The 25,111-nt window shown below is 41.5% G+C and overlaps 1 protein-coding gene across 1 annotated transcript; it reads left to right on the top strand.

The window, feature by feature from the left end:
- The first annotated feature begins 6,807 nt into the window (after positions 1-6,807).
- Positions 6,808-24,687, top strand: LOC123662419 (serine/threonine-protein kinase D1). Its single transcript, XM_045597261.1, has 16 exons — positions 6,808-6,930; positions 7,928-8,072; positions 8,665-8,805; positions 9,566-9,682; positions 14,717-14,935; positions 15,618-15,736; positions 16,534-16,595; positions 17,233-17,362; positions 17,787-17,919; positions 19,480-19,656; positions 19,951-20,102; positions 20,774-21,004; positions 21,283-21,466; positions 21,902-22,084; positions 22,454-22,617; positions 24,628-24,687. Exons 1-16 carry the CDS (start codon positions 6,808-6,810, stop codon positions 24,685-24,687), a joined length of 2,340 nt encoding a protein of 779 aa, XP_045453217.1.
- The last annotated feature ends 424 nt before the right edge of the window (positions 24,688-25,111 follow it).

Below are 25,111 nucleotides of genomic sequence, written 5' to 3' on the forward strand. Positions count from 1 at the left end.
TTTTATTACGGAAACACACATTAATTTCAACCGGTAGACCTCATGTCTAGATAACCTCTATATTAGATTATATAAATACAGAAGCTATCCTCTTTTATTATATTAATAGGTATTACTGTATGTATATTTTTTTATACAACTATATCGAGAGTAAGCGATTACCGTAGCTTATAGATGCCTGCAACACCAGAAGGACCGCAAGCGCGTTGCCGACCCTATCTCTATTCCCCCAAGAGCTCTGGTCACCATACTCACCAACAGGAACACAACACTGCTTGAAAACAGTATTATTTAGCTGTGATCTTTTGTAAGGTCGAGGTCCTACCTCAGTCTGGCTTCTCTCTAATTTGAGCAGGAAATTTCCTGCTATATACCTCAGTGAAACTTATCTCAGATGTGTAAAATTATTATCATCATCATCATTCCAGACTATTGCAGTCCACTGCTGGACATTGGCCTCCACAAGTTCGCGCCTAAAATGCGTGAACTCATGTGTTGCCCATAGTCACCACGCTGGGCAGGCGAGTTGGTGACCGCAGGGCTGGCTTTGTCGCACCTAAGACGCTGCTACCCGTCTTCGGCCTGTGTTTCAAAGCCAGCGGTTAGATGGTTATCCCGCCATCGGTCGGCTTCTTAAGTTCCAAGGTGGTAGTGGAACCTTGTTATCCCTTAGTCGCCTCTTATACACACGGGAAGAGAGGGGGTGGCTATATTCTTTGGTGCCGTAGCCACACAGCACAAATGTGTGCACAAAGTGTAAAATTAGGCGAAGCAAATATCCTTAAAACTCAGAACCAGTTGATATTAATGTTCAACGCCTACAAATAAATTACTCATTTTCATTCAAGTTACTTTGCACTAAATTTTTCGTTTCGCCTTTCGATAAAGATAACTGACAATGAAATTAAAGGCGAAAGTTAATTTTGGCATTTTCGTAATGAATGTGTATGCTACAGTCTATGGTTGAGTGAGAGATGACATTAATATTCTGAGTACATACAGGCAGAAGTACCAGTAAAAATAGAATAAACCGTGATAAAATCCGAAAAAGTTGTTTCATTCGCTTCTGTAATATCCCACTACTGGGCATAGGCCTCTTTCCCCGTGTAGGAGAAGGATCAGAGCTTAATCTACCACGCTGCTTCAATGCGGATTAGCGGATATATTCCCTACTATGAGTAATGATCGCTATCAGGTGTACATGATAACGACCGGGACGTGCAGACCCACAAGGACTGCACAAACACCCAGACCACGGCAAACACCTGTATGGCCAATACATATGTTTTTCATGTGCGGGGATCGAACCCGCAACCGCAAACGTAACAGCTACAATCCATGGCTGTAACCGTTGCGCCAACGCGGCGTCACATGAACACTTTTTATTATATGGGATTTAGAGCGATTATTTTGAAACTTGATATATTTCAGCGTCATTGCTGGCGCCATAGTCGCGGATGACCGTATATCGGGAGTTTCAAAATAAAAATCGCGATAATAATCGCACAAAAATTTAATTTTAAAGTCGAGGTAAGTGCTTTTCTTTTACTATGTTATTTATGTGTGTGTATTGCTAAGTGTTAGGTAACTGTGTCTCAACCTCAACATTCTATTATAAGCATTTTTTTGTATATCATAGTAGTTGTAGACTTTCTATCATAGTCAGTTACGTTTCGTGTGTCTAAAACACAGTGCAGGCTTATGCTAAAGAAGTTTTAAAAGCACACTCTTTTTAACCGACTTCCAAAACAGGAGGAGGTTCTCAATTCGACTGTATTTTTTTTTTATGTGTGTTACTTCAGAACTTTTGACTGGGTGCAGCGATTTCGACAAATTTTCTTTTAATCGAAAGGTAGTGTGTGTCATTTAGTCCCATTTAAATTTATTTGAGATCTAACAATAACTTTTCGAGTTATATCTAATAATGCGTTTTTACTTGACGCTTTTTTCGTCGATCTACGTTGTTACGTACGTTGTATACCGCATAACTTTCTACTGGATGTACCGATTTTGATATTTATTTTTTTTTGTTGGAAAGGGGATATCCTTAGTTTGATACCATGATAAGGAAACCAGGATCTGATCATGGGATCCTAGAGAAATCGAGGGAAACTCTCGAAAATCCGTAATAACTTTTTACTGGGTGTACCGATTTTGATAATTTTTAATTTAATCGAAAGCTGATGTTTATCATGTGGTCACATATAAATTTTATCGAGATCTGATAACTACTTTTTGAATAAACTTTGATAACGCGTAGTTACTTGACTATTTTTTCGTCGATCTACGTTGTATTACTCGTCGATGTAATTGAAGTCGGTTTTTTTTTCGTTTGCGAGCAAACACAATTATTTGTATGTGTAGCTAATTACTTTTTGTGTGTTAATTTATTAATGAATCGCACGATCTCGCACTAAACGGTTTGCTTCCTCGTTCCTAATACGCAACGCAAAAAATTTGGAATGCCCTTCCGGCTTCCGTTTTTCCAACGAACTATAACTTGGGTATCTTTAAATCAAGAGTGAATAGGCATCTTCTAGGCAAGCGCGCACCACCTTAGGCTGCATCTTCACTTGCCATCAGGTGAGATCGCAGTCAAGCGCTAGTCTTTTTTATATCTAATGATTCCCGTTTTGCCTGTTATTTTAGATGTAACAAATAAATTAATAATTGTCTGACGTGGCATTGGACATGACACCCCGGTATTAACACTGTAAATCGAGCCATCAGAAGTGACGGAACTGTGAGTCAGAGATAACTCGAATGCTCAGACGAAGACCCGCAAGTTCCTGTTACTGGCGGTAATCTGCGAACGCGAGGTGTTGTGTTCGCTCGCGTCTGCTTGATCAAGCTAATTCGTGACACGAGGGCTTGGATTACGATTCTAATAATTGTGTTTGCTCGCAAACGAAAAAAAACCAACTTCAATTACATCGACGAGTAATACAACGTAGATCGACGAAAAAATAGTCAAGTAACTACGCGTTATCAAAGATTACTCAAAAAGTAGTTATCAGATCTCAATAAAATTTGTATGTGACCACATGACAAACATCAGCGTTTGATTAAATTAAAAATTATTAAAATCGGTACACCCAGTAAAAAGTTATTGCGGATTTTCAAGAGTTTCCCTAGATTTCTCTGGCATCCCGTCATCAGATCCTGGTTTCCTTATCATTGTACTAAACTAGGGATATCTCCTTTCCAACAAAAAAAGAATTATCAAAAGTGGTACATCCAGTAGAAAGTTATGCGGTATAATACAACGTAGGTCGACGAAAAAAGCGTCAAGTAAAAACGCATTATTAGATATAACTCGAAAAGTAGTTGTTAGATCTCAAATAAATTTAAATGGGACCAATTGACACACACCACCTTTCGATTAAAAAAAAATTGTAGAAATCGGTCCCACGGTCAAAAGTTCTCAAGTAACATACATAAAAAAAAAATACAGTCGAATTGAGAACCTCCTCCTTTTTTGGAAGTCGGTTAAAAACGAATGCTAACTTCCTTTATATTTGGCGAATTTTAGTTTGTTAAGTAAAATGTCTGACGTAATGTAAGCGTTAAGAAAATTAGAAGGAACCTTACCTTCTATATATTAATACGCGAAGCAAAAACTTTGTACCCTTTGTATATTATCATTATTTTTTTAATATTTTTTTATATTTTTGATGTTATATATTTATTTATATTTTTTATCATTATCGGTAAAAAAATATTATTCATATTTTATAAATATCTAATTCGTATTTAAATATGATTTTCAAAAAAACACGATTTACTAAAAATACCGAGCTAAGCTCAGTCACCCAGGTACTTTATTTTATAGGTACATATAAATAATTATCTCAGTTGTGCAAGACCTATTCTCAAAATACACGTTTATCTGAGGTTCGTGTCAGAAAGTCGATTAAATTTATTGCAGCGACGATAAACCCGGTGACCGCCATGTTGTTTTGGAAATGCAACGAGGGACCGTCTCGTGCCCAGTGCGGGTGCCCTTAACATATGACACGTTACCTAATCTATGCTAATAATATTGTTAAACGTGCCAATCCTGGAATTTGCCGGTCTATTTTAGGATGATATTGTTTCTGACATGGGCGTACCTACAGTGGGGCAAATTGGGGCATTTGTCCTATGCTGACTCGAAGCTATATCAGAATTTATAGATTTATAATATAAATTTTAAATTAGACAAAAAATTCCCAAGCTATTATTAATGTGTGTGTTTGATTAGTGCCGGTAAAAAAAGTAATTTTCAATCGTCTATTACGTAGGTACTTATTAAATTTTTATATTTATTTGATTCTGCCCCACCCTTTACGAAGTTCTGGATATGGCTTCCCATGGCTTCTGACTAGCTTTTCCCTATGACTTCGTTTATGAGGATGTATATCTCACGGGAAGAGCACATTTTTCTGGGATAAATAGCTTTGAGATAGTATAGAGTAATCTATCTCTGTGTTCTGGTGTGATTGGGTAGCAAACATCGATTCACCAAATAATCGTATATGTAATAAGTATGATTTAGGATGTAAACACGTCGAGGGGTCATTAAATGTTTGACAGTCTAATATATTTCAAAACCGTCTGAATATTTTTACAATAGTCGTAAAAGTTTACGCGTCTTTCTTACTAAACATACATAATATAGTAACGGCAAATAAATTACGGAGCGGTTTTATCCGCTGCGGAAACGAAATAACATTTGTAATATTCAACGAGTATATAAAATGAAGTACCATATATACATATTACGACACGATTTTGTTGATGAACTTGACCTTATGGAAAAAATCTCATAGACATCATAAAACCATGGACAAATGCAGATCAAATTCTCATACCGAGCTATGAGATATATATAGATTACATAGCATCTAGGCTTTATAAATTTTTTTTGAATTGAATTGAATAACATTGTGTCAAATAAACGGAAAAAACCCCAACTTAGGTATTAGTATTTTACACTAAATCTTGTAAAACTTCGCTATAGACGTCGTAATTTTGCTGGTAAATTGCGAAGAATGCTAAAGAAATCGTTGATGTAAGTTCTTGCACTATTCCAATGAAACCTACGATAATCGCATATGTCAATTATTGAAGAGTATAACCAACAATTTATATCAACAAAAAATGTTAAGCGTTTCGAAGGTATTCTGATTGAAACATCATGTGGTAGCACTTATGTATTTATTTAGAAAACCAACAGGTTATCCATATAAGTTTTATCATATAGCATACAACAAATAATATACACAATAACAGGTTTCCCTCGAGTTAACAAATTGGTATTACGGGGATATCGTTGACCAAAAAAAAAACAAACAACCGTAACAAACAGTACATTCCGATATACAAAAAAATGCTTATAATAGAATTTTGAGATTCAGACACATTTACCTAACACTTAGCAATACACACACATAAATAACATAGTAAAAGAACAGCACTTACTTTGACTTTCAAATTACATTTTTGTGCGATTATTATCGCGATTTTTATTTTGAAACTCCCGATATATGGTCACCCGCGACTATGGCGCCAGCAATGACGCTGAAATATATCAAGTTTCAAAATAATCGCTGTAAATCCCATATAATAAAAAGTGTTCATGTGACGCCGCGTTGGCGCAACGGTTACAGCCATGGATTGTAGCTGTTGCGCTGGCGGTTGCGGGTTCGATTCCCGCACATGACAAACATTTGTATTGGCCATACAGGTGTTTGCCATGGTCTGGGTGTTTGTGCAGTCCTTGTGGGTCTCCCCACCGTGGCTCGGAGAGCACGTTAAGCCGTCGGTCCCGGTTGTTATCATGTACACCTGATAGCGATCGGTACTCATAGTAGGGAATATATCCGCCAACCTGCAGTGGAGCAGCGTGGTGGATTAAGCTCTGATCCTTCTCCTACGTGGGGAAAGAGGCCTATGCTCAGTAGTGGGATATTACAGGCTGAAGCGTATAAAAAGTGTTCATAGTGACCGTGTAAGCTTGAAATTTTTTTTTTTTTTTTAAAGATTTTGATCCACGGGCTTAAAATGCCCATGCCTTTTGTTAATCATGTATGCATTATAATAATACCACAGGCGATTTTCCTTTATTACTATAGATCGACAGTCCTGTGACTGCCTAGTAAAACTAGGAGGTGGTCCGACGCTGACGGTTTTTTTTTATTTTTATTTATGTGTTTATCTAACTTCCTTTATTTTAATTTTAGCAAAAATGTAATATATTCCTATCCTGTTTTTTGTATACACTGCATTCCAATTAGCTAGGGACGTCCTATTGAGAATTTTTTTTCATAAAATGTACCCAAAATGATATTTTCTGACATTGGCAATAAAATATACGAATAACGTTATCGGTCAAACATTGAAACGTCGCAATGGCCACTTAACCTGGGCTCTGATTGGATTCATCTTTATAAACAAAAATAGATATTGTCAGATGAAAAATCCCTGAAGTCCGGGTCGGGCGGTTCATATTTACTAAATTCTATAAATGTTTGTGACTCTTGCAATCATTAAGTGCAGTTTTTCATACACAATTCCATCGTTGCTCTACAAATATCTCGCGCAAAATATTTGTCCCTCTAATAACTTTTCTGTTGGAAAACAAAACCATACAATGTCAACTTAGCATTTCCGCGAAATACGAAAACGCGACTTGATGAGCAAGAATATTTTAGGCTTCCTTCGGTAGGAATATTGAGGATGTTTTATCGTTTTAGACTGCTTTTCTGAAATATTCTGTCTAAATAAAAGTCATGTTGTTTCCAGGTGGCAGTAGCACGCTAGGCGATGGAGGACGAGGTGACGTTCCTGTTTCAAATGGGCGTGCTCCGTGACGCGGTTTCGGCTCCCGTACACAGACTGACCCTCGCTCATTTGAAGGAACTGGCTGTCAAATTCGTTCACGAGAAGGTAATTACTTTAATACTTTAATGGAAATTCGAACCTACTCTTCTACATAAGTCATAAATATTTGCGTCTTAGTGTATAATATACAACCACTGACATTAGCTTTGCTTGTTTGAATTACACCAAAAAAACTTAATTTTGGTGTTACAAAACTTGAGTGAACTGTAAAAATTCATGAAAGTTAATTCATGATTCATGACTAAATTAATTTATAATTTCCAATCGCAGTAAATGTTTGCGAGTCCATACTCGCAAACATTTACGGATATATACGGACATATTCGGATAGAAAATTACTTTGCTGTCATTTTAGTAAATGTGTTTGCTCACAAACGAAAATAAAAATCGACCTCAATTACATCGAAAAGTAATACAACGTAGGTAGACGCAAAAATATTAAAAAAGCGTTATCAGAGATTACTCAAAAACTAGTGATCAGATCTCAATCAAATTTAAATGGGACTACAAGATCAGTATCAGCTTTCGATTATAATAAGAATCATCAAAATCGGTATATCGAGTAAAAAGTTATGCGGTATAATGAAGCGTAGGACGACGAAAAAATTGTCAAGTAAATAGACTTTATTAGATGTAACTCGTAAAATACTTGTTAGATCTCAATAAAATTTAAATGGCACCACGTGACGCAACACCTTTCGATGTATTTATTTTTTTCGCAATCAATGGTTCACCTGGTCAAAAGATCTTAGGTAACATACATTAAAAAAAAATTACAACAGAGTTGAAAACCTCCTCCTCTTTTGAATGTCGGTTAAAAAGCTGAATATATCTGCAATATATCATTTATCTATAAAATAGAAGTTTCGGATTGAAATGTATGAGGGACTAAGTTCCAGATTAAACATAATAGGGTCCTAATTACAAATTCAGTGGTAACGGGATTTACGCAGTAGTGATATTATCTGAAAATGTGTGCAAGTTATTCCCATTCGTGTAAATTCTTCTGCACGCCTATCAGCACTTGAACGTTTTTCACCAGATCCCGGACAACGGTCTCAACCGCCTCTCGGACCGGATCCTGCTGTTCCGTCACGACTACTGCTCGCCCAACGTACTTCAAATCATCAACTCGGCCACTGACGTCACTGACGAGACCCTTGTCGAAATCGTCTTAACTGCGAACCGTAAGTTTACTAACTCGAATTGTGGGAGGTGATGGCCATTATTTACTATTTGTTTTTAAATATATGTAAATAATCTCTGGTAAGTGGTGCGTGTGCCGTGTCGGGCCTACACACCGGCGGTTTGCGGGTTCGATTCTCATTAGGAATGGAAATTTGTATTTTTACAAATATTCCTTTCCAGTTTGGATGTCTGTCCTTGTGGGTACTCCCCACCGTGCCTCGGAGAGCACTTTAAACTGTCGGCCCTGATTGTTAGCGTGGGGGGGTTAAGCTTCAATCCTTTAACTACACGGAGAATGAGGCCTATGCCCAGCGGTGGGATGTTACAAGCTGTATCGTGATTTCTTTTTACAATGAGGGGCTTCAGAAATATCTTGTATGTCCATAAGTGAGAATTTAACGACTTAAGTCCAAATCGAGAGTGCTTTTACTCATAGGTATGAAAACGCTTGGTGTACACCAAGTTTTTCAGTCATCCAGCAACACTTAACCGTCTTATAGTATTAGACTGTGAATATTGTTTTTCTTTTTTTTTTAGGTTCTCGAGAGTTAAGTATAGTGAAGTTCATATTATTATTATTTTTTTCCTCAGCTCTTCTCTGCGATGGTGCCGACACACCACCAGCTCCCCGACCACACACCTTGGCAGTACATTCATATAAAGCACCGACCTTCTGTGATTTCTGTGGGGAAATGCTGTTCGGTCTGGTGCGACAGGGGCTTAAGTGTGAAGGTAAGATATGGACACACAACTTGGTGATCTTCGACCGATAAATGTATTAGAATTTTACTGTGGATTGATTTACATCAATATTAACTAAAATATAAAATAACTCTAATGTTAGTTTACTTACATATTACATTTCATACGTAATTTAGGATATATTTACGGGATTCAATAACTTACTGTTTATAATTATCTGTTAGTTTACCTTTCTTTACGTACCCTACCAACAGCAGAGGATATTGATTAAAATCAATAGTATCAATAGTAATGACTTTCTAACATACGGTAGGACCGTTTTTAACTTAGGCTATATATGTATTATGTAGGTATGACAGCGACAGCACTATAAAGTATATTGGCTGAAAACTAAACGATAGTGGCTAGTCACTAATCATCAAAACCGAAAACGATAAGATTATCCAGAATCTGTGACCGAATAATTGTGTATTGTATTGTTTGTGCAGCTTTCGAATAAAAAAAGGATCATCAAAATCAGTATATGTCTGTTTATATCTGTTTTTCGGATTTCTTACGTAATTGTGGTTTGTCTGATGCTAATGAAGTCTGTACTTCTGGCTATATATACTCAAAATAATGTTAATAAAATGAGTGTGTGATCGGCTTTTATTGGATTTGGTTTACCTCATGACCTCTCATATGTCGTCTCTTACTCACACCGGATCATCGAACGTTACACCCAGTAAAAATCGAAAACCTGGGAGGAGATTTTTTGAAAGTTACGTAAAAATTAAAACCATCCAACCAGGTTGCGGTCTGAACTACCACAAGCGCTGTGCCGTCAAAGTTCCATCGAACTGCGTGTCTCCAGCGGCCAGCGCTTCTGGTTCCAGTCGACGACAGTCCGCAGCGCCCTCAGCTCAGAGTAACGATGACTCCCTGGTAAGGAAACTAGCTCAACTCGTCACTGGGAATAATTCCAATTCGTAAATGTAACGTGTATGAGAGGCAGGGATTTGTGACACAATCGCTTTCATTTTGGTTGATTACTGTTTATTATTTGTTGATTGTGTTTAATTCTTTTTTATAATTTTGTTTACAAATGATATAGATCTTGATGTAAATAAAATAAGTTGTCAGAATTTTATTGTAAATCCGCATAATCATAGATAGTTTAGGACCCAGCTGTAAATACAATGTCGGTGTTTTTAGTTCTTCCAGTGAACAGACCAATTAGGACGAAATTCTCAAGTCCGGTTTTATTTTCAAATTACAATCAAATTAAGATCACTTTGAGCGAATTCAAATATTAGCTACTACTAAGTTTTCTAGAGTTAGCTTTGAAATACACAGGCCGAAGACGGGCAGCAGCGTCTTCGGTGCGACAAAACCAGTACTGCGGTCACCGACCCGCCTGCCCAGCGTGGTGACTATGGGCAAAACACATGAGTTCACGCCATTTTTGGCGTAAACTTGTGGAGGCCTATGTCCAGCAATGGACTGTTTAGGCTGTAATGATGAAGTTTTCTAGACTGACGCTGCGTTGGCAAAATAATCACAGCACTGCTTTGTGGCTGCTGCGCTAGCGGTTACGGGTTCGATCCCCACACATGACAGACATATGTATTGGCCATACAGATGTTAGCCGTGGTCTGGGTGTTTGTGAAGTCCTTGTGGGTCTCCCCACCGTGCCTCGGAGAGCACGTTATGCCGTCGGACCCGGTTGTTATCGTGTATACCTGATCGTTACTCATAGTAGGGAATATATCCGCCGTATTGGAGCAGCGTGGTGGATTAAGCTCTGATCCTTCGTCTACACGGGGAAAGAAGCTTATGCCTAGCAGTGGGATATTACTGGCTGAAGCACAAGTTTTCTAGTGATAATTCCTGACATGAATCAGAATCGTACATATCAGAAATTGTCCCGAAACACAGGTCGCGACATTCTTCAGAATCCTACTTAAGACTCTTGACTCGTCTCTTAGAATCCATTAGTTTTTGTCGTTCGTATCTTTGTTGAGCGTATCTAATTTCAGAGAACTTGGATCTTGCAATACAATGTTGTTAGTATCGATCTCCGTATCAGCAGACAGACAGCAGTTGAAGTTTCTCGTTACAATTCTAACGATACTATACCTTATCATTGGATTCGGTTTTCAGAATTTATCTAGATCAATTTCTAGGATTTTAGTTGCAAAGATCTTTTTGGCACAGTATAAATTTTCCCTGCTTTCTGCTCGGAGGCTGTTAGTCACCCCCCTGTTATTCCCGTTTCATCTAAGCTTAATACATTTAAAAAATACGTACATACGTCTTATAAACACGACCGTGTGTGTGTGTGTGTATTAAAGATATTTTTTTTAAATTTCATTTCCATTCTCAAAATAGTTTTATGTGAACCTGAAGAAACCAGTGTCGATTTGAACTTCCAGCGATGACTTATTATCTTATAAACTAGGGTTTTATGTCCTCGTGTCTCATCGCTATGGGAACGATTGTGTCACAAACTGCTTGTGTGAAATACACTCATTATTTATTCTATTATTATTCATATGAAATGTTTATCAAAGGCTTTTCTAATATGAACGATATATACATATATTTTTTATTTTATATGCGAATCTCAAGTCGATTTAATTTTTATTTTATTTTATTTTATTTTTTTAATTTATTTATCTGTATTACAAAAAAAAATATTGTAATAAATTACAATCGGACATTTTTCTACAATATATGTAGGTATTAATCAGTGGCGTAGCGAGAGAGGAAAAGAGGGACATCACGCCGGGCGCCAAATGGTCAGCAAAACTTAAAAAATACTAAACATATTATATGGTTTTCGAATGGGGGAGTGGCGCTAAAAAGCTATTGTGCCCCGGACGTGAGTTAAGCTCGCTGCGTCACTGATATTGATAATATATATATTTCGATATAAAACGCGTCAATTATGATCTTATTGAATGTTATACTTTTGAAGTAGTGTTGAGATTATTTTATACGAATCTAATATTTTATACACACACTTTATAAAAATAAAATTCGAATATTTAAAAAACTATTCATTATATTATAATAAAAATAATTAACTCAAGTATGTAATGAAAGATTTTAATGTTTACATTCCTATGTGTTGTTCACTAATAAGTATTATCATAATTATTAATGACAATTAATAATCCGTACAATAATTTTATGTTTAATTTTATATAATTTCGTTTTAACATCAATTAGTATATTAATAATAGATAATATGAAAGAATTGTAAGCGTAAAAATAACTTGAAAAAGGAGTAAGTGTAAACCGAGATAAATTCCTGTAAAAAGTGGTGATTTTTTTGGAAACCCTAATAAAAATATTGAAATGAGAAATAATTTAATTTTTGGTAGAGTGGGTGGGTTGAGTGAGCGTATGTGTGTGTGTGTGTTTGGTTGGGTGCTGTCAATGATGTCGCTCCAAGCTATTGACAATGAGGAGTCACTGAAAATCAGCGTCTCACCATTCTTGTGGTGTGGCAAATGCTGAGCGGCTGCCTGTATTGTTCGTAATCTCTGTGAAACCGTATTTGTTTTGTTTCGATTTTTATTATTGTGAAAAATAAATATTTTTCTTTGTTTCTTTCAAATTTACTTAAATAGTTGCATCTTAGTCTTTCAATATAAAACATTCTTCCGTTTACCTGACTCTTGAAATCTTACGAAATTAAACGTTTTATTGTCAAAAAGAATTGTTTATTAAACCGGATTCTTGTCTATATTCTGACGGTTTGTTTTTGATTACGGTCTATTAAATTTAGAAAATTTCTTGTTCGAAATATTTTTGCTATAATTTAGAATTTGTCGAAATTTAACGATTTGTAAAAAAAAACGAAGCGTTCTTTGAATATGGAAACCGGGCTTTAATCTATTTCTCAAATAAATTCTCTCTTAATCTTTCTTAATAATGATTGCTGTATTCAGAAAACGGTTAGTTTAGTTAGTTAGATTTACTAATCGTTAAGTTTCTATGTTCGTTAATTGTTGCTCAAATTTTGAATTTGTCGAAAACGAACCGTTCTCCGAATATAGCAACAAGATATTTTGACTCAATATGACTTTGTCTCGGTCTTCTAGATACAATTAAGTTATTTTTGTAAAAATAGTATAATTAAATGTATAGGTAAGCTGTGACTAACGCAAACGGGTGGTGGGTAGCATTGGAAATATGTAACGCTTATATTTTTCAAAATAAACCTTATTTTTTATATACATTTCGAGTTTTATTTCCATCCCCGTGGTACCCATCATCCAATGCTACACTTTACTCTATTGTCTATGGTACAACAAACTGTTTGAAGTAAAACTTCTTTACGCACGGTCGACAAGTTGGGGTAGGAGGGCTCTCGGTGAGAACCCCACGTTGGACGGGATCCGACGGGTGCGCCGATGGGGCAAGAGGCACTGATGCGGAGGTGGGGGAGGACCTGGCGGAGCAGCCGTATGGCACACGCGTAACGGCTGCCTTGCGCCCGGTCCTTGAGCGGTGGATGCGCCGGAAGCGCAAGCCCCTCACCTTCCGTCTGACGCAGGTTCTCACCGGGCACGGCTGCTTTGGTGAGTACTTGTGTCGGACGGCCCAAAGGGAGCCGACGACTGGATGTCACGATTGTGGCGCGGCGGTGGACTCTGCCCAGCACACCCTCGAGGTGTGCCCGAGATGGGCGGCGCTACGTCGCGATCTGACGACAGTCCTCGGAGGGGACTTGTCACTGCCGAGCGTTATCACCGCGATGCTCGGCGACGACGAGCCTTGGAAGGCGATGGTATCCTTCTGCGAGACAGTACTGTCCCAGAAGGAGAACGACGAGCGGATGAGAGAGGGGGCCGCCGACGAGGCCTCCGTCCGCAGGCGACGAACGGGGAGTAGGCGCTACTTAATGCGTTTCCAGTAACGCCCCTGTGCTCGTGTCGGACCGGGATGGGAACCCGGTCCTGCTGTTCAGAGGTGAGCCGGACAGTCCCCTTGGATAAGTCTGGTCTTTTCGCCGAGGCCAGCCTGTCGCTGGAGGGATCCTGTTGCCTGCAGATCCGGGACCCTCCAATTAAAGCGGCTGAAGGCTCCCGCAGGGGTTTTGGTCGGTAGTGCACCCCCAAGTGCTGTAGCCGACATACGGTCTAGGAATGCCTACCCGGGCATCCTGGATATCACCCGTAAATGGGTTAACCTGCGATATCAAAAAAAAAACGGTTGACAAGTTGGGGTGTAAGCTAAGCTGGTGCATGCGTGACGAGAACGTTACGAAAAGCGTTTCTTTCTCTCTTTCTCTCATAGCCAGTTACGTTTCGTATATCTAAGACACAGTGCAGACCTATTGTGCAGGCGCATTGCTAAAGAAGCTTTACTTCAGTCGTGTGGTCTAAAGCACACTCGTTTTTAAGAAATAGTAATTATTGTGTTATGAAATGTTAATTTTTTATCACTTGTTTTGTCATCACTTTAAAAATAGTTTGTAGTCGTTTGTAGTCGTCGTAACATTCAATATCGTTCAGAAATTAAATAATATTTGTTTAGATAGAAATATAGAACGTAAAAATATGTTTATTTCTTGCGGATTACGATTTTTAGCTTTTTTTTTTACTTATTTCAAATTTCATGTGCTAGCATGCTTTAGACTCAAAATTCGAAAAATTTGTGTAATATGTTTCCTAATAATTTCTAGAATCATAATTCGCTTTCTACAATAATAATAACATACGCGATCCAAATATTTGAAAAAAGCTAATTATAGACAAATTAAGTTCAAACACCCAAACAACAGCCATACCATAAAACCAACTTATGGGTTGGAACTATTTTTTGTACTAAACTAAATTTCTCCTGGAACGCGGGACCAGAGGCTACAAATCGCTTACCATCAAGTGGGTTGTGCGTTTATTTGAAAAAATGTAAACATAATTGGTTTGCCAGGTGAGTGGAATGACAGGTCCCAAGAGGCCGGCCAGCTCGTGGGGCTCGCTCGGTATACCCCACACCTTCCAAGTGCACACGTACACTCGCCCCACCGTGTGTCGCCTGTGCAAGAAGCTGTTGCGCGGCCTGTTCAAACAGGGTCTACAGTGTGGCGACTGCCATTACAACGCTCATCGGAAATGTCTACCATACGTGCCCAAAGACTGCGGCGGGGAAATCAGGGACCATCACGGTGAGTTATATTTTTAAATTTCGGCTTTTTTGTATCGTTTCTATAAAGTTATATATCTTTAAAGGTGTTTATTTCAACAAGTAATAACGGATCGGTAGGTTAAAGAATCTTTTATTACTTTGGGATTCGTTGCGTTAAATGTTTTTATACTATCTCAATAGACTAATTGAACATCTTTGCCAAATAGTATTTGAATCTTCAACACCTTTACTTCTAACACCATATATATACCATATTTCCTAAATGAATGTCTGACTCTCCCAATTTTCATTCGTTGATAATAATGTCTCAAATTTTTAATTTAATTCGAACTGTGGAACACATCAAACGTTTTTTAATATCATATCAAAAATCGACCGTTCTAGCGGGGAAAGCGGGGAGTTCAAGATCTCACTATAGACGGCACCACGGTCGCTTAGTACAGTATATAAAATCATCATATCAAATAGTTTGATCTAGCGAGTACATCGTTCCATAGCTTAATTGGCTAGAGCACCGACACGGTCAGTCGGAGACGCGGGTTCGATCCCCGCTGGAACGGTCGATTTTTGGTATGATATTAAAAAATGTTTAGAATTCTCTAATGTGTGAGTGGTTATTCTAACACAAAAATAAAATCGTAAGAACACATCAACTCGATTATGAGCAAATTGCAAATTGGAATTTGAATTGCCCCTGATAGGAGAGAACCAAGACAACTGCAGCACCAGCAGCGAGATCTCGGACATTCGCGCGTCTCATGACGATGACTCTGACGATGGTGATCACGACAACAATGACCACGGCCACAACAACCATGAGGTATTTTGAGGATATGTAACCATTACGATTATACTGATAGGCATGGGCATATTTAACCTAAGGCCAAAAGAGAAAAGAGCCATAACCCGGGGCGGTGTTCTGCGATGAACATACGAAAAAAATTGATTTTAAAAAATCGACTAGTACCTAAAAAAAAGATTAGCTGAAATATATTGACATTTTCCTTTTACTCGATTAATTTATGAAATGGGTGGCAAAAAAGATGTTATTGGGTCGTGACGCTGATTCTTAAAACACGTCACCGCTGATAGGTATACCAAGTAAACACTTCACTAAATATGTACAACCATAAAGTATCTTGTTTAAATGAAGCTATTTTTCATATACAGATATACCAAATTAGGTACACGGAATCTGTATCCTGATACTTAACTTTGTCTACTAACAGAGAAAGAAATATATATAGTATTTTTTTTCCAACTGTGTTCTCTTTAACATAACTCCAAAAATATATAACAATGTGTAGATGTCTATAGAAATACAAAATAATCGAACCCTTTTGGTATTTTGTTTGAATAGCAGTTTTTTAATTATTTTTCATACAGACTAAAACGTAGTTATCAATGGGAATGAAATGGATTTAGAAATTACAAATCGGCACTCGTTATTTCCAATGTCATTCGTGGCAAAAATTTGTCTAATTATCAATGTTTGTCATAGGCAATAAAATATTGCCCTAAATGATATTCTGCGGGTCTTTTACACGCGGTATCCTCGTTATCTTGTAAATTATAGTTTGATTAAATATTTTTTTAAAGCCGGCACAAAACCGACAGGAGGAAGACGAGGAACCCCAACGAGACACTGTCCCCGAGCGTGCTGCCAACAAACCTAGCAGGTGACCATTAAATACTATATAGAAGTTCCATTAAATTTCCCCATATTGACTTTTGGCACCTGTCAGAATACTTGGCATTTGAAGCAAAAAGTCATGGTGATAAGAACTTTGCATATTTTAAAAATGAATGTTACTTTCTATCAAGCTACCAACTCAAAATTTACAGCATTCACAATTCTCATTTGTAATTTGATGTTTATTTTTGCGGTAAATTTTTGATTCTCATTATTCTACATAACCTTTTAGACCAAAGCATTTCGAGGAAAAACTTAAGTCAGTTGGAACTATAGAATAATTGCAAAATGAAAGTTACTTTTTAATTAATCAACACTAATTTTTCTGAGAATAGAATTTCGATTTCTAATTTTGTATTCATGTTTGTAGTAAATGTTTGCTTCTTATTTCTTCTCTACATCCTTTTGGACTAAAATATTTCGACCATTAAAATTTAAGTGAATTTCAACTTTGCAATAGTTGCAAAATGAAAATTTACTTTTTTTTCTTTTTTGTTATTTTACTACCAACCGAGAATTTACTCGAAATAGAATTCATATTTCTAATTTCATATTTATATACATAAGTAAATAAATGGTGTTATATAAACATACTGACAATATTGAAGATCTATCGGTGACAGTTCGTCGTCATCCCCGAGCGCTAATATCCCTCTGATGCGTATCGTGCAATCAGTGAAACATACCAAGAAGAAAGATGGACAGTGGCTTAAAGAGGGCTGGCTTGTGCATTTTACTAATAAGGACAAAACGGTGAGTGATAGACAACACCATAAAAGCCTATTTTCGAAAATACACTACATTTTCGAATCTCATTTAATTTATTCCAATTCCTGCAACAAAAGCTAATATTTCAGACTCATCTCTACCAATTTTTGCTAAATAGAAAAACAACACCATAAAATATTCTTTTCGAAAACAAATACAACGTTTTTTGGGACGATATTCCTTTTATCCATACCTTTTATTCATTCTACTTTTCAGAACAATCTTTGCTATTTATTTGGTTGAATTTGGGTCAAACATTTGTCAATAATTTTGCCTCTAATCAAATATACCGATTAAACATTTTACTCCAATTACTATATCATAAATTCATTTTTCAAACCCATGTTCGGTCAAATTATCTGTCCACGATTTGTCTCTAATCAAATGTACTAATAATTAATTATTTCAGATCAAACGTCACTATTGGCGATTAGACAGCAAGTCGATCACGCTCTTCACCTCCGAACAAGGAACCAAGTACTACAAAGAGATCCCTCTCAACGAGATATTAGCTGTCGATACTGCTAGAACGCCTCAGTCAGGTAGGTTTACGCTTTTTTGGTGTATATATCTATGTAAATGAAGCTGTTGCACTCTTCATTTAATTTAAATTACCCGCGCATTATCTTTGAAATTTTTCAAAGTTTATCTATAATGGCAACACGTTGCACTAAATTAATTCTAGAACCTACAATAAAAATTCTCTGGCTTTAAACGTTAAAAGTTAAACTTTATTAAAATTAAATGATAGCAATTGTGAAAGAAACAGTATCCGAAGCAATAGCTTTTAATGTTGTTTCTCTTTACAGGTAATTTATTATAATTTATACGTAAGAATGTAGAATCAAGCTGTTTAAAAAAATAATTTGTTATGTTGTATAAAAAATAAAATTCTCTTTACAGAGCAACAAATATTAGTTTTTTGCTTCAAGAAACAACATATTATAAAACAACATATTACATCTATTTAATGAAATTAAAAAAAAAATGTGTGAGCACCTACTTATGTATGGTCGTAAGAAGTTACACTTCATTGGCTAGCTAACTTCACGTTGCTAACTGCTTCTTCGTTGACTAGCTAACATCAGGGTGTCGGTTTATTGTGACGGTGTGCGCCACACCGTAAAAATTAATTTTTCATGATTTTTCCCTAACGTGCCAAAAGAAGTGTAACTTAAAAAATGTGTGTCAACTCCGATACGCGACTGGATTTTATTCCATAAGAATGAATACCGTGATATTTAATAATTGTGTTTCGCTCGCAAACGAAAAAAAAAACCGGCTTCAATTACATCGACAAGTTGTATTACTTGTCGATGTAATTGAAGCCGGTTTTTAAGTAAGTAGCCGAAAAAATAGTCAAGTAAATACGCGTTATCAAAGATGACTCGAAAAGTAGTCATCAGGTCTCAATCAAATTGATATGGGACTAAAAGCAACCATTAGCAGAAAAGTAATAAAACGTAGGTAGACGAAAAAATATTAAATAAGCGTTATCAAAGATTACACAAAAAGTAGTCATCAGATCTCAATTAAATTTAAGTAGGACTACATTACTAGTGTCAGCTTTTGATTAAAATAAGAATCATCAAAATCGGTATATCCAGTAAAAAGTTATGTGGTATAATACAACGTAGGTCAACGAAAAAGCAGTCCAGTAAATACGCATTATTAGATATAACTCGAAAAGTTCTCGTCAGATCTTATTTAAATTTAAATGAGACGACAGGACTCGGATCAAAAAAAAATCAACGACATCGGTCCACCCAGTTTTGAAGTTAAATTACAGTTAAAAAAACGATTGAATTGATAACCTGGGAGTAAGCTGGTTAATTCTTGACGAGAGCGTTACGTAAAGTGTGATCTGGCGAGGTGAACGGAGCAAGTGAGAGAGGTGCGAGCACACATTTTCTTTCTCTCTTTCTCTCATAGCCAGTTACGTTTCGTGTATCTAAGACAGTGTAGGCTTACTGCTAAATAAGTTTTACTTCAGTCGTGTGGTCTAAAGCACACTCGTTTTTTTAATAAAGCTCGTTCATTTAAAAAAAAAATCTTTTAAAATATATTTATGATATAAGAAATGTAGTGTTTTCTTTCTGCAGATGTGATGCATTGCTTCGAGCTGCGTACAGCCAACGTCGACTACCTGGTGGGGGTGGATCCCGCATGGCAGGGAGGGGCAGCTCCACTACCTCCACCCGACAGTGGGATTGGAGCCTACCTCGCGCGCTCCTGGGAGACCGCCTTGAGACACGCTCTCATGCCTCACACGCACTCCGGTAAGTATTTCCTAGCCAACTAGTCACCGTTTTAGCCTGTAACCATCCCACTGCTGGGCATAGGCCTTCCCCATGTAGCAGAAGGATCAGAGCTTTATCCACCACGCTGCTCCAATGTGGGTTGGCGGATATATTCCCCGCTATGAGTAACGATCGCTATCAGGTGTGAGATCAGAGCCATTACCAGCGCTGCAGACTCACTGTTGACTGTTAACTGATTTCTGATCATTGGTGACTGGTTACTGGAGACGTGTGACCGGTGACAATGACAGTGACCCGATGGTTCTATAGCAGAGGCGCCGGGTGGCTCGTCACCTGCGGGTGAGCGAGTTGCAGAAATGGCTCAGCTGTATCAAATCCACCCTGATGAGGTGCTGGGCTCGGGACAGTTCGGTATCGTGTACGGCGGCCTGCATCGCGCCACCTCCAGACCCGTCGCTATCAAGGTACTTCTAAACGCTACCACTACACTATAACGTTCCCAGACACAATCACCCACCAGTACTTTACCACTGACAGTGACACGGGTCCACTACTATATTAACACATTGTAATTAATTTTCCCTCTTTTATATTGAAATGTTTATTATTTGAACTGCATGTGTTTAGTATTTTATATTCCTAACTTTTGATTTTGCACTATTGTTAAGTTATCTGTTTTGATTTTAGTTTTGTTTTTTTTGTGAAATGCATGCTATGTCCACATCTAGGAGACTCAATTGTACATACCTACTTTACACTTTGTCCTTCACTTTATATGTCTATATTAAACGATTGTAGTCAGTTTTGTGGGCTAATAAAAAAAAAACACCAACACAAAATTCTAACCTTCCACCACACTGTTTCTTACATTCCAACGACAATCTTGACGGCATTACTAAGCTAACACGAATTCTAATCCTCTATGTCCATCACAATCCATCTAAATTTATATATACTTCCGCTGGTATCCTCAAAACCGTACTGATGCACACACACATGAGTTCAATCGTTTTTAAATGTCAATTTTTCCAGAATTAACGACAATCCTATAACGCTACACATATCATTTTATGGATTGTTATTGCGATTATAAAATAAAGTATACTTTCTCAATAAACACCCCCCCCCCCTCCAGGTTATAGATAAACTGCGTTTCCCGACAAAACAAGAAGCCCAACTCAAAAATGAGGTAGCCATCTTGCAGAATCTATCCCACCCCGGAGTCGTCAATCTCGAGAGAATGTTCGAGACTCCGGAGCGTATCTTCGTGGTAATGGAGAAGCTTAAGGGAGATATGCTTGAAATGATCCTCTCGCATGAAAAGGGACGTCTCACTGAACGGATTACGAAGTTCCTGGTAGCACAAGTAAGTTTGTTTTTACTTGACTTCGCTTATTCGTTTCGAAATAAAGAAATAAAAATATTGTCTTTTATTGCCTAGTTATATAACAACTACGATGAATATAAACAACTCCATAGAATTTACTTTTCTGCCTAACAAACGAACGAAAGTTTAAATACGCTAAACGAATCCGGCTTGAAGGACCAAAAATAGTTTTATTGATTTTTCAAAATTTTAATATTTAAAACGAAAAAAATTGTATGTCTTGATTGATAAAAAATAAAAAAAAATTAATTTTTCAGATCCTAGTAGCACTAAAGCACTTACATGAGAAGAATATCGTTCACTGCGATTTGAAGCCAGAGAACGTTCTCTTGTCGTCTGACGAGACGTTTCCGCAAGTGAAGCTGTGTGACTTCGGCTTCGCGCGAATTATTGGAGAGAAATCCTTTCGTCGGTCGGTTGTCGGTACACCGGCTTACCTCGGTGAGTAATTACAGATAAAATATGTTTTCTTTACATATTGGTTGTAAATTGTGCCATAATTACATGAATATGAATGGAACGGATGGGAATAAATTAATTTCTAATACATAACATGCTCACTATTATTATTATTTTTTATAACTAGGTCGGTAAAGAAGCGTACGACTCACCTAATGGTAATCGATTACCGTAGCTTATAGACCCCTGCAACACCAGAAGCATTGAAAACACGCTGCCCTACTACCAGTCCCACCAGAGCTCTGGTCACTTTACTCACCAACAGCAACACAACACTGCTTGAAAACAGTATTATTTAGCTGTGTTCTTCTGTAAGGTCGAGGTACTTCCCCAGTCGGACTGCTCCAGATTTTAACCAGGATATTTGTTAGTCTAGAGGTCACTTCAGTATATTGACTAGAAATCATTTTGTTTTAGCTCCAGAAGTCCTTCGCAATAAGGGCTACAACCGGTCACTGGACATGTGGTCGGTGGGCGTCATCATATACGTGTCGCTGTCCGGAACCTTCCCCTTCAATGAGGACGAAGACATCAACGAGCAGATCCAGAACGCGGCCTTCATGTACCCGCCGGCGCCCTGGAGGGAGATCTCCGCGGAGGGTGAGTGATCTCCGTGATAAGGGACCGTCCGTAAATTACGTCATACGAGTTTTACGGTTTTTTTACTCCTCTCCTACTCTTGTCACAGGTGGTCACGTTTATGAGATCGCCCATATCTAAAGTGGCATTACATATTTTTTATAATTTTACACCTTTAAATTATTATGACATAATTTGGATTTTAAATTGTTTTTAAATAGTTTTTCACTAAAATTAACATAAATCCAACCTGCATAGGTGTAAAAAATAGGAATATTTTAATATTAACAGATGTATACGTTATATTTTGTCAAACACACTTCCCCCCCAACGTATGACTCGGCGTCAGCCCAGTGACGTTATCCTACGATATTGTCCTTCGCGTTCCAGCCATCGACCTGATCAACAACCTGCTGCAAGTGAAGCAGCGCAAGCGCCTGTCGGTGGACAAGTGCGCGGCGCACGCGTGGCTGCAGACGGAGGAGGCGTGGCGCGACCTGCGCGCGCTGGAGGCCCGCGTGGGCGCGCGCTACCTCACGCACGCCAGCGACGACGCGCGGCACTGACCGTGAGTACGGCGCGCTGGAGGCCCGCGTGGGCGCGCGCTACCTCACGCACGCCAGCGACGACGCGCGGCACTGACCGTGAGTACGGCGCGCTGGAGGCCCGCGTGGGCGCGCGCTACCTCACGCACGCCAGCGACGACGCGCGGCACTGACCGTGAGTACGGCGCGCTGGAGGCCCGCGTGGGCGCGCGCTACCTCACGCACGCCAGCGACGACGCGCGGCACTGACCGTGAGTACGGCGCGCTGGAGGCCCGCGTGGGCGCGCGCTACCTCACGCACGCCAGCGACGACGCGCGGCACTGACCGTGAGTACGGCGCGCTGGAGGCCCGCGTGGGCGCGCGCTACCTCACGCACGCCAGCGACGACGCGCGGCACTGACCGTGAGTACGGCGCGCTGGAGGCCCGCGTGGGCGCGCGCTACCTCACGCACGCCAGCGACGACGCGCGGCACTGACCGTGAGTACGGCGCGCTGGAGGCCCGCGTGGGCGCGCGCTACCTCACGCACGCCAGCGACGACGCGCGGCACTGACCGTGAGTACGGCGCGCTGGAGGCCCGCGTGGGCGCGCGCTACCTCACGCACGCCAGCGACGACGCGCGGCACTGACCGTGAGTACGGCGCGCTGGAGGCCCGCGTGGGCGCGCGCTACCTCACGCACGCCAGCGACGACGCGCGGCACTGACCGTGAGTACGGCGCGCTGGAGGCCCGCGTGGGCGCGCGCTACCTCACGCACGCCAGCGACGACGCGCGGCACTGACCGTGAGTACGGCGCGCTGGAGGCCCGCGTGGGCGCGCGCTACCTCACGCACGCCAGCGACGACGCGCGGCACTGACCGTGAGTACGGCGCGCTGGAGGCCCGCGTGGGCGCGCGCTACCTCACGCACGCCAGCGACGACGCGCGGCACTGACCGTGAGTACGGCGCGCTGGAGGCCCGCGTGGGCGCGCGCTACCTCACGCACGCCAGCGACGACGCGCGGCACTGACCGTGAGTACGGCGCGCTGGAGGCCCGCGTGGGCGCGCGCTACCTCACGCACGCCAGCGACGACGCGCGGCACTGACCGTGAGTACGGCGCGCTGGAGGCCCGCGTGGGCGCGCGCTACCTCACGCACGCCAGCGACGACGCGCGGCACTGACCGTGAGTACGGCGCGCTGGAGGCCCGCGTGGGCGCGCGCTACCTCACGCACGCCAGCGACGACGCGCGGCACTGACCGTGAGTACGGCGCGCTGGAGGCCCGCGTGGGCGCGCGCTACCTCACGCACGCCAGCGACGACGCGCGGCACTGACCGTGAGTACGGCGCGCTGGAGGCCCGCGTGGGCGCGCGCTACCTCACGCACGCCAGCGACGACGCGCGGCACTGACCGTGAGTACGGCGCGCTGGAGGCCCGCGTGGGCGCGCGCTACCTCACGCACGCCAGCGACGACGCGCGGCACTGACCGTGAGTACGGCGCGCTGGAGGCCCGCGTGGGCGCGCGCTACCTCACGCACGCCAGCGACGACGCGCGGCACTGACCGTGAGTACGGCGCGCTGGAGGCCCGCGTGGGCGCGCGCTACCTCACGCACGCCAGCGACGACGCGCGGCACTGACCGTGAGTACGGCGCGCTGGAGGCCCGCGTGGGCGCGCGCTACCTCACGCACGCCAGCGACGACGCGCGGCACTGACCGTGAGTACGGCGCGCTGGAGGCCCGCGTGGGCGCGCGCTACCTCACGCACGCCAGCGACGACGCGCGGCACTGACCGTGAGTACGGCGCGCTGGAGGCCCGCGTGGGCGCGCGCTACCTCACGCACGCCAGCGACGACGCGCGGCACTGACCGTGAGTACGGCGCGCTGGAGGCCCGCGTGGGCGCGCGCTACCTCACGCACGCCAGCGACGACGCGCGGCACTGACCGTGAGTACGGCGCGCTGGAGGCCCGCGTGGGCGCGCGCTACCTCACGCACGCCAGCGACGACGCGCGGCACTGACCGTGAGTACGGCGCGCTGGAGGCCCGCGTGGGCGCGCGCTACCTCACGCACGCCAGCGACGACGCGCGCCACGGGCACTGACCGTGAGTACGGCGCGCTGGAGGCCCGCGTGGGCGCGCGCTACCTCACGCACGCCAGCGACGACGCGCGGCACTGACCGTGAGTACGGCGCGCTGGAGGCCCGCGTGGGCGCGCGCTACCTCACGCACGCCAGCGACGACGCGCGGCACTGACCGTGAGTACGGCGCGCTGGAGGCCCGCGTGGGCGCGCGCTACCTCACGCACGCCAGCGACGACGCGCGCCACGGGCACTGACCGTGAGTACGGCGCGCTGGAGGCCCGCGTGGGCGCGCGCTACCTCACGCACGCCAGCGACGACGCGCGGCACTGACCGTGAGTACGGCGCGCTGGAGGCCCGCGTGGGCGCGCGCTACCTCACGCACGCCAGCGACGACGCGCGGCACTGACCGTGAGTACGGCGCGCTGGAGGCCCGCGTGGGCGCGC

Source organism: Melitaea cinxia, chromosome 18 (genome assembly GCF_905220565.1).
Source record: "Melitaea cinxia chromosome 18, ilMelCinx1.1, whole genome shotgun sequence".
NCBI classification, from domain to species: Eukaryota; Metazoa; Arthropoda; class Insecta; order Lepidoptera; family Nymphalidae; genus Melitaea; species Melitaea cinxia.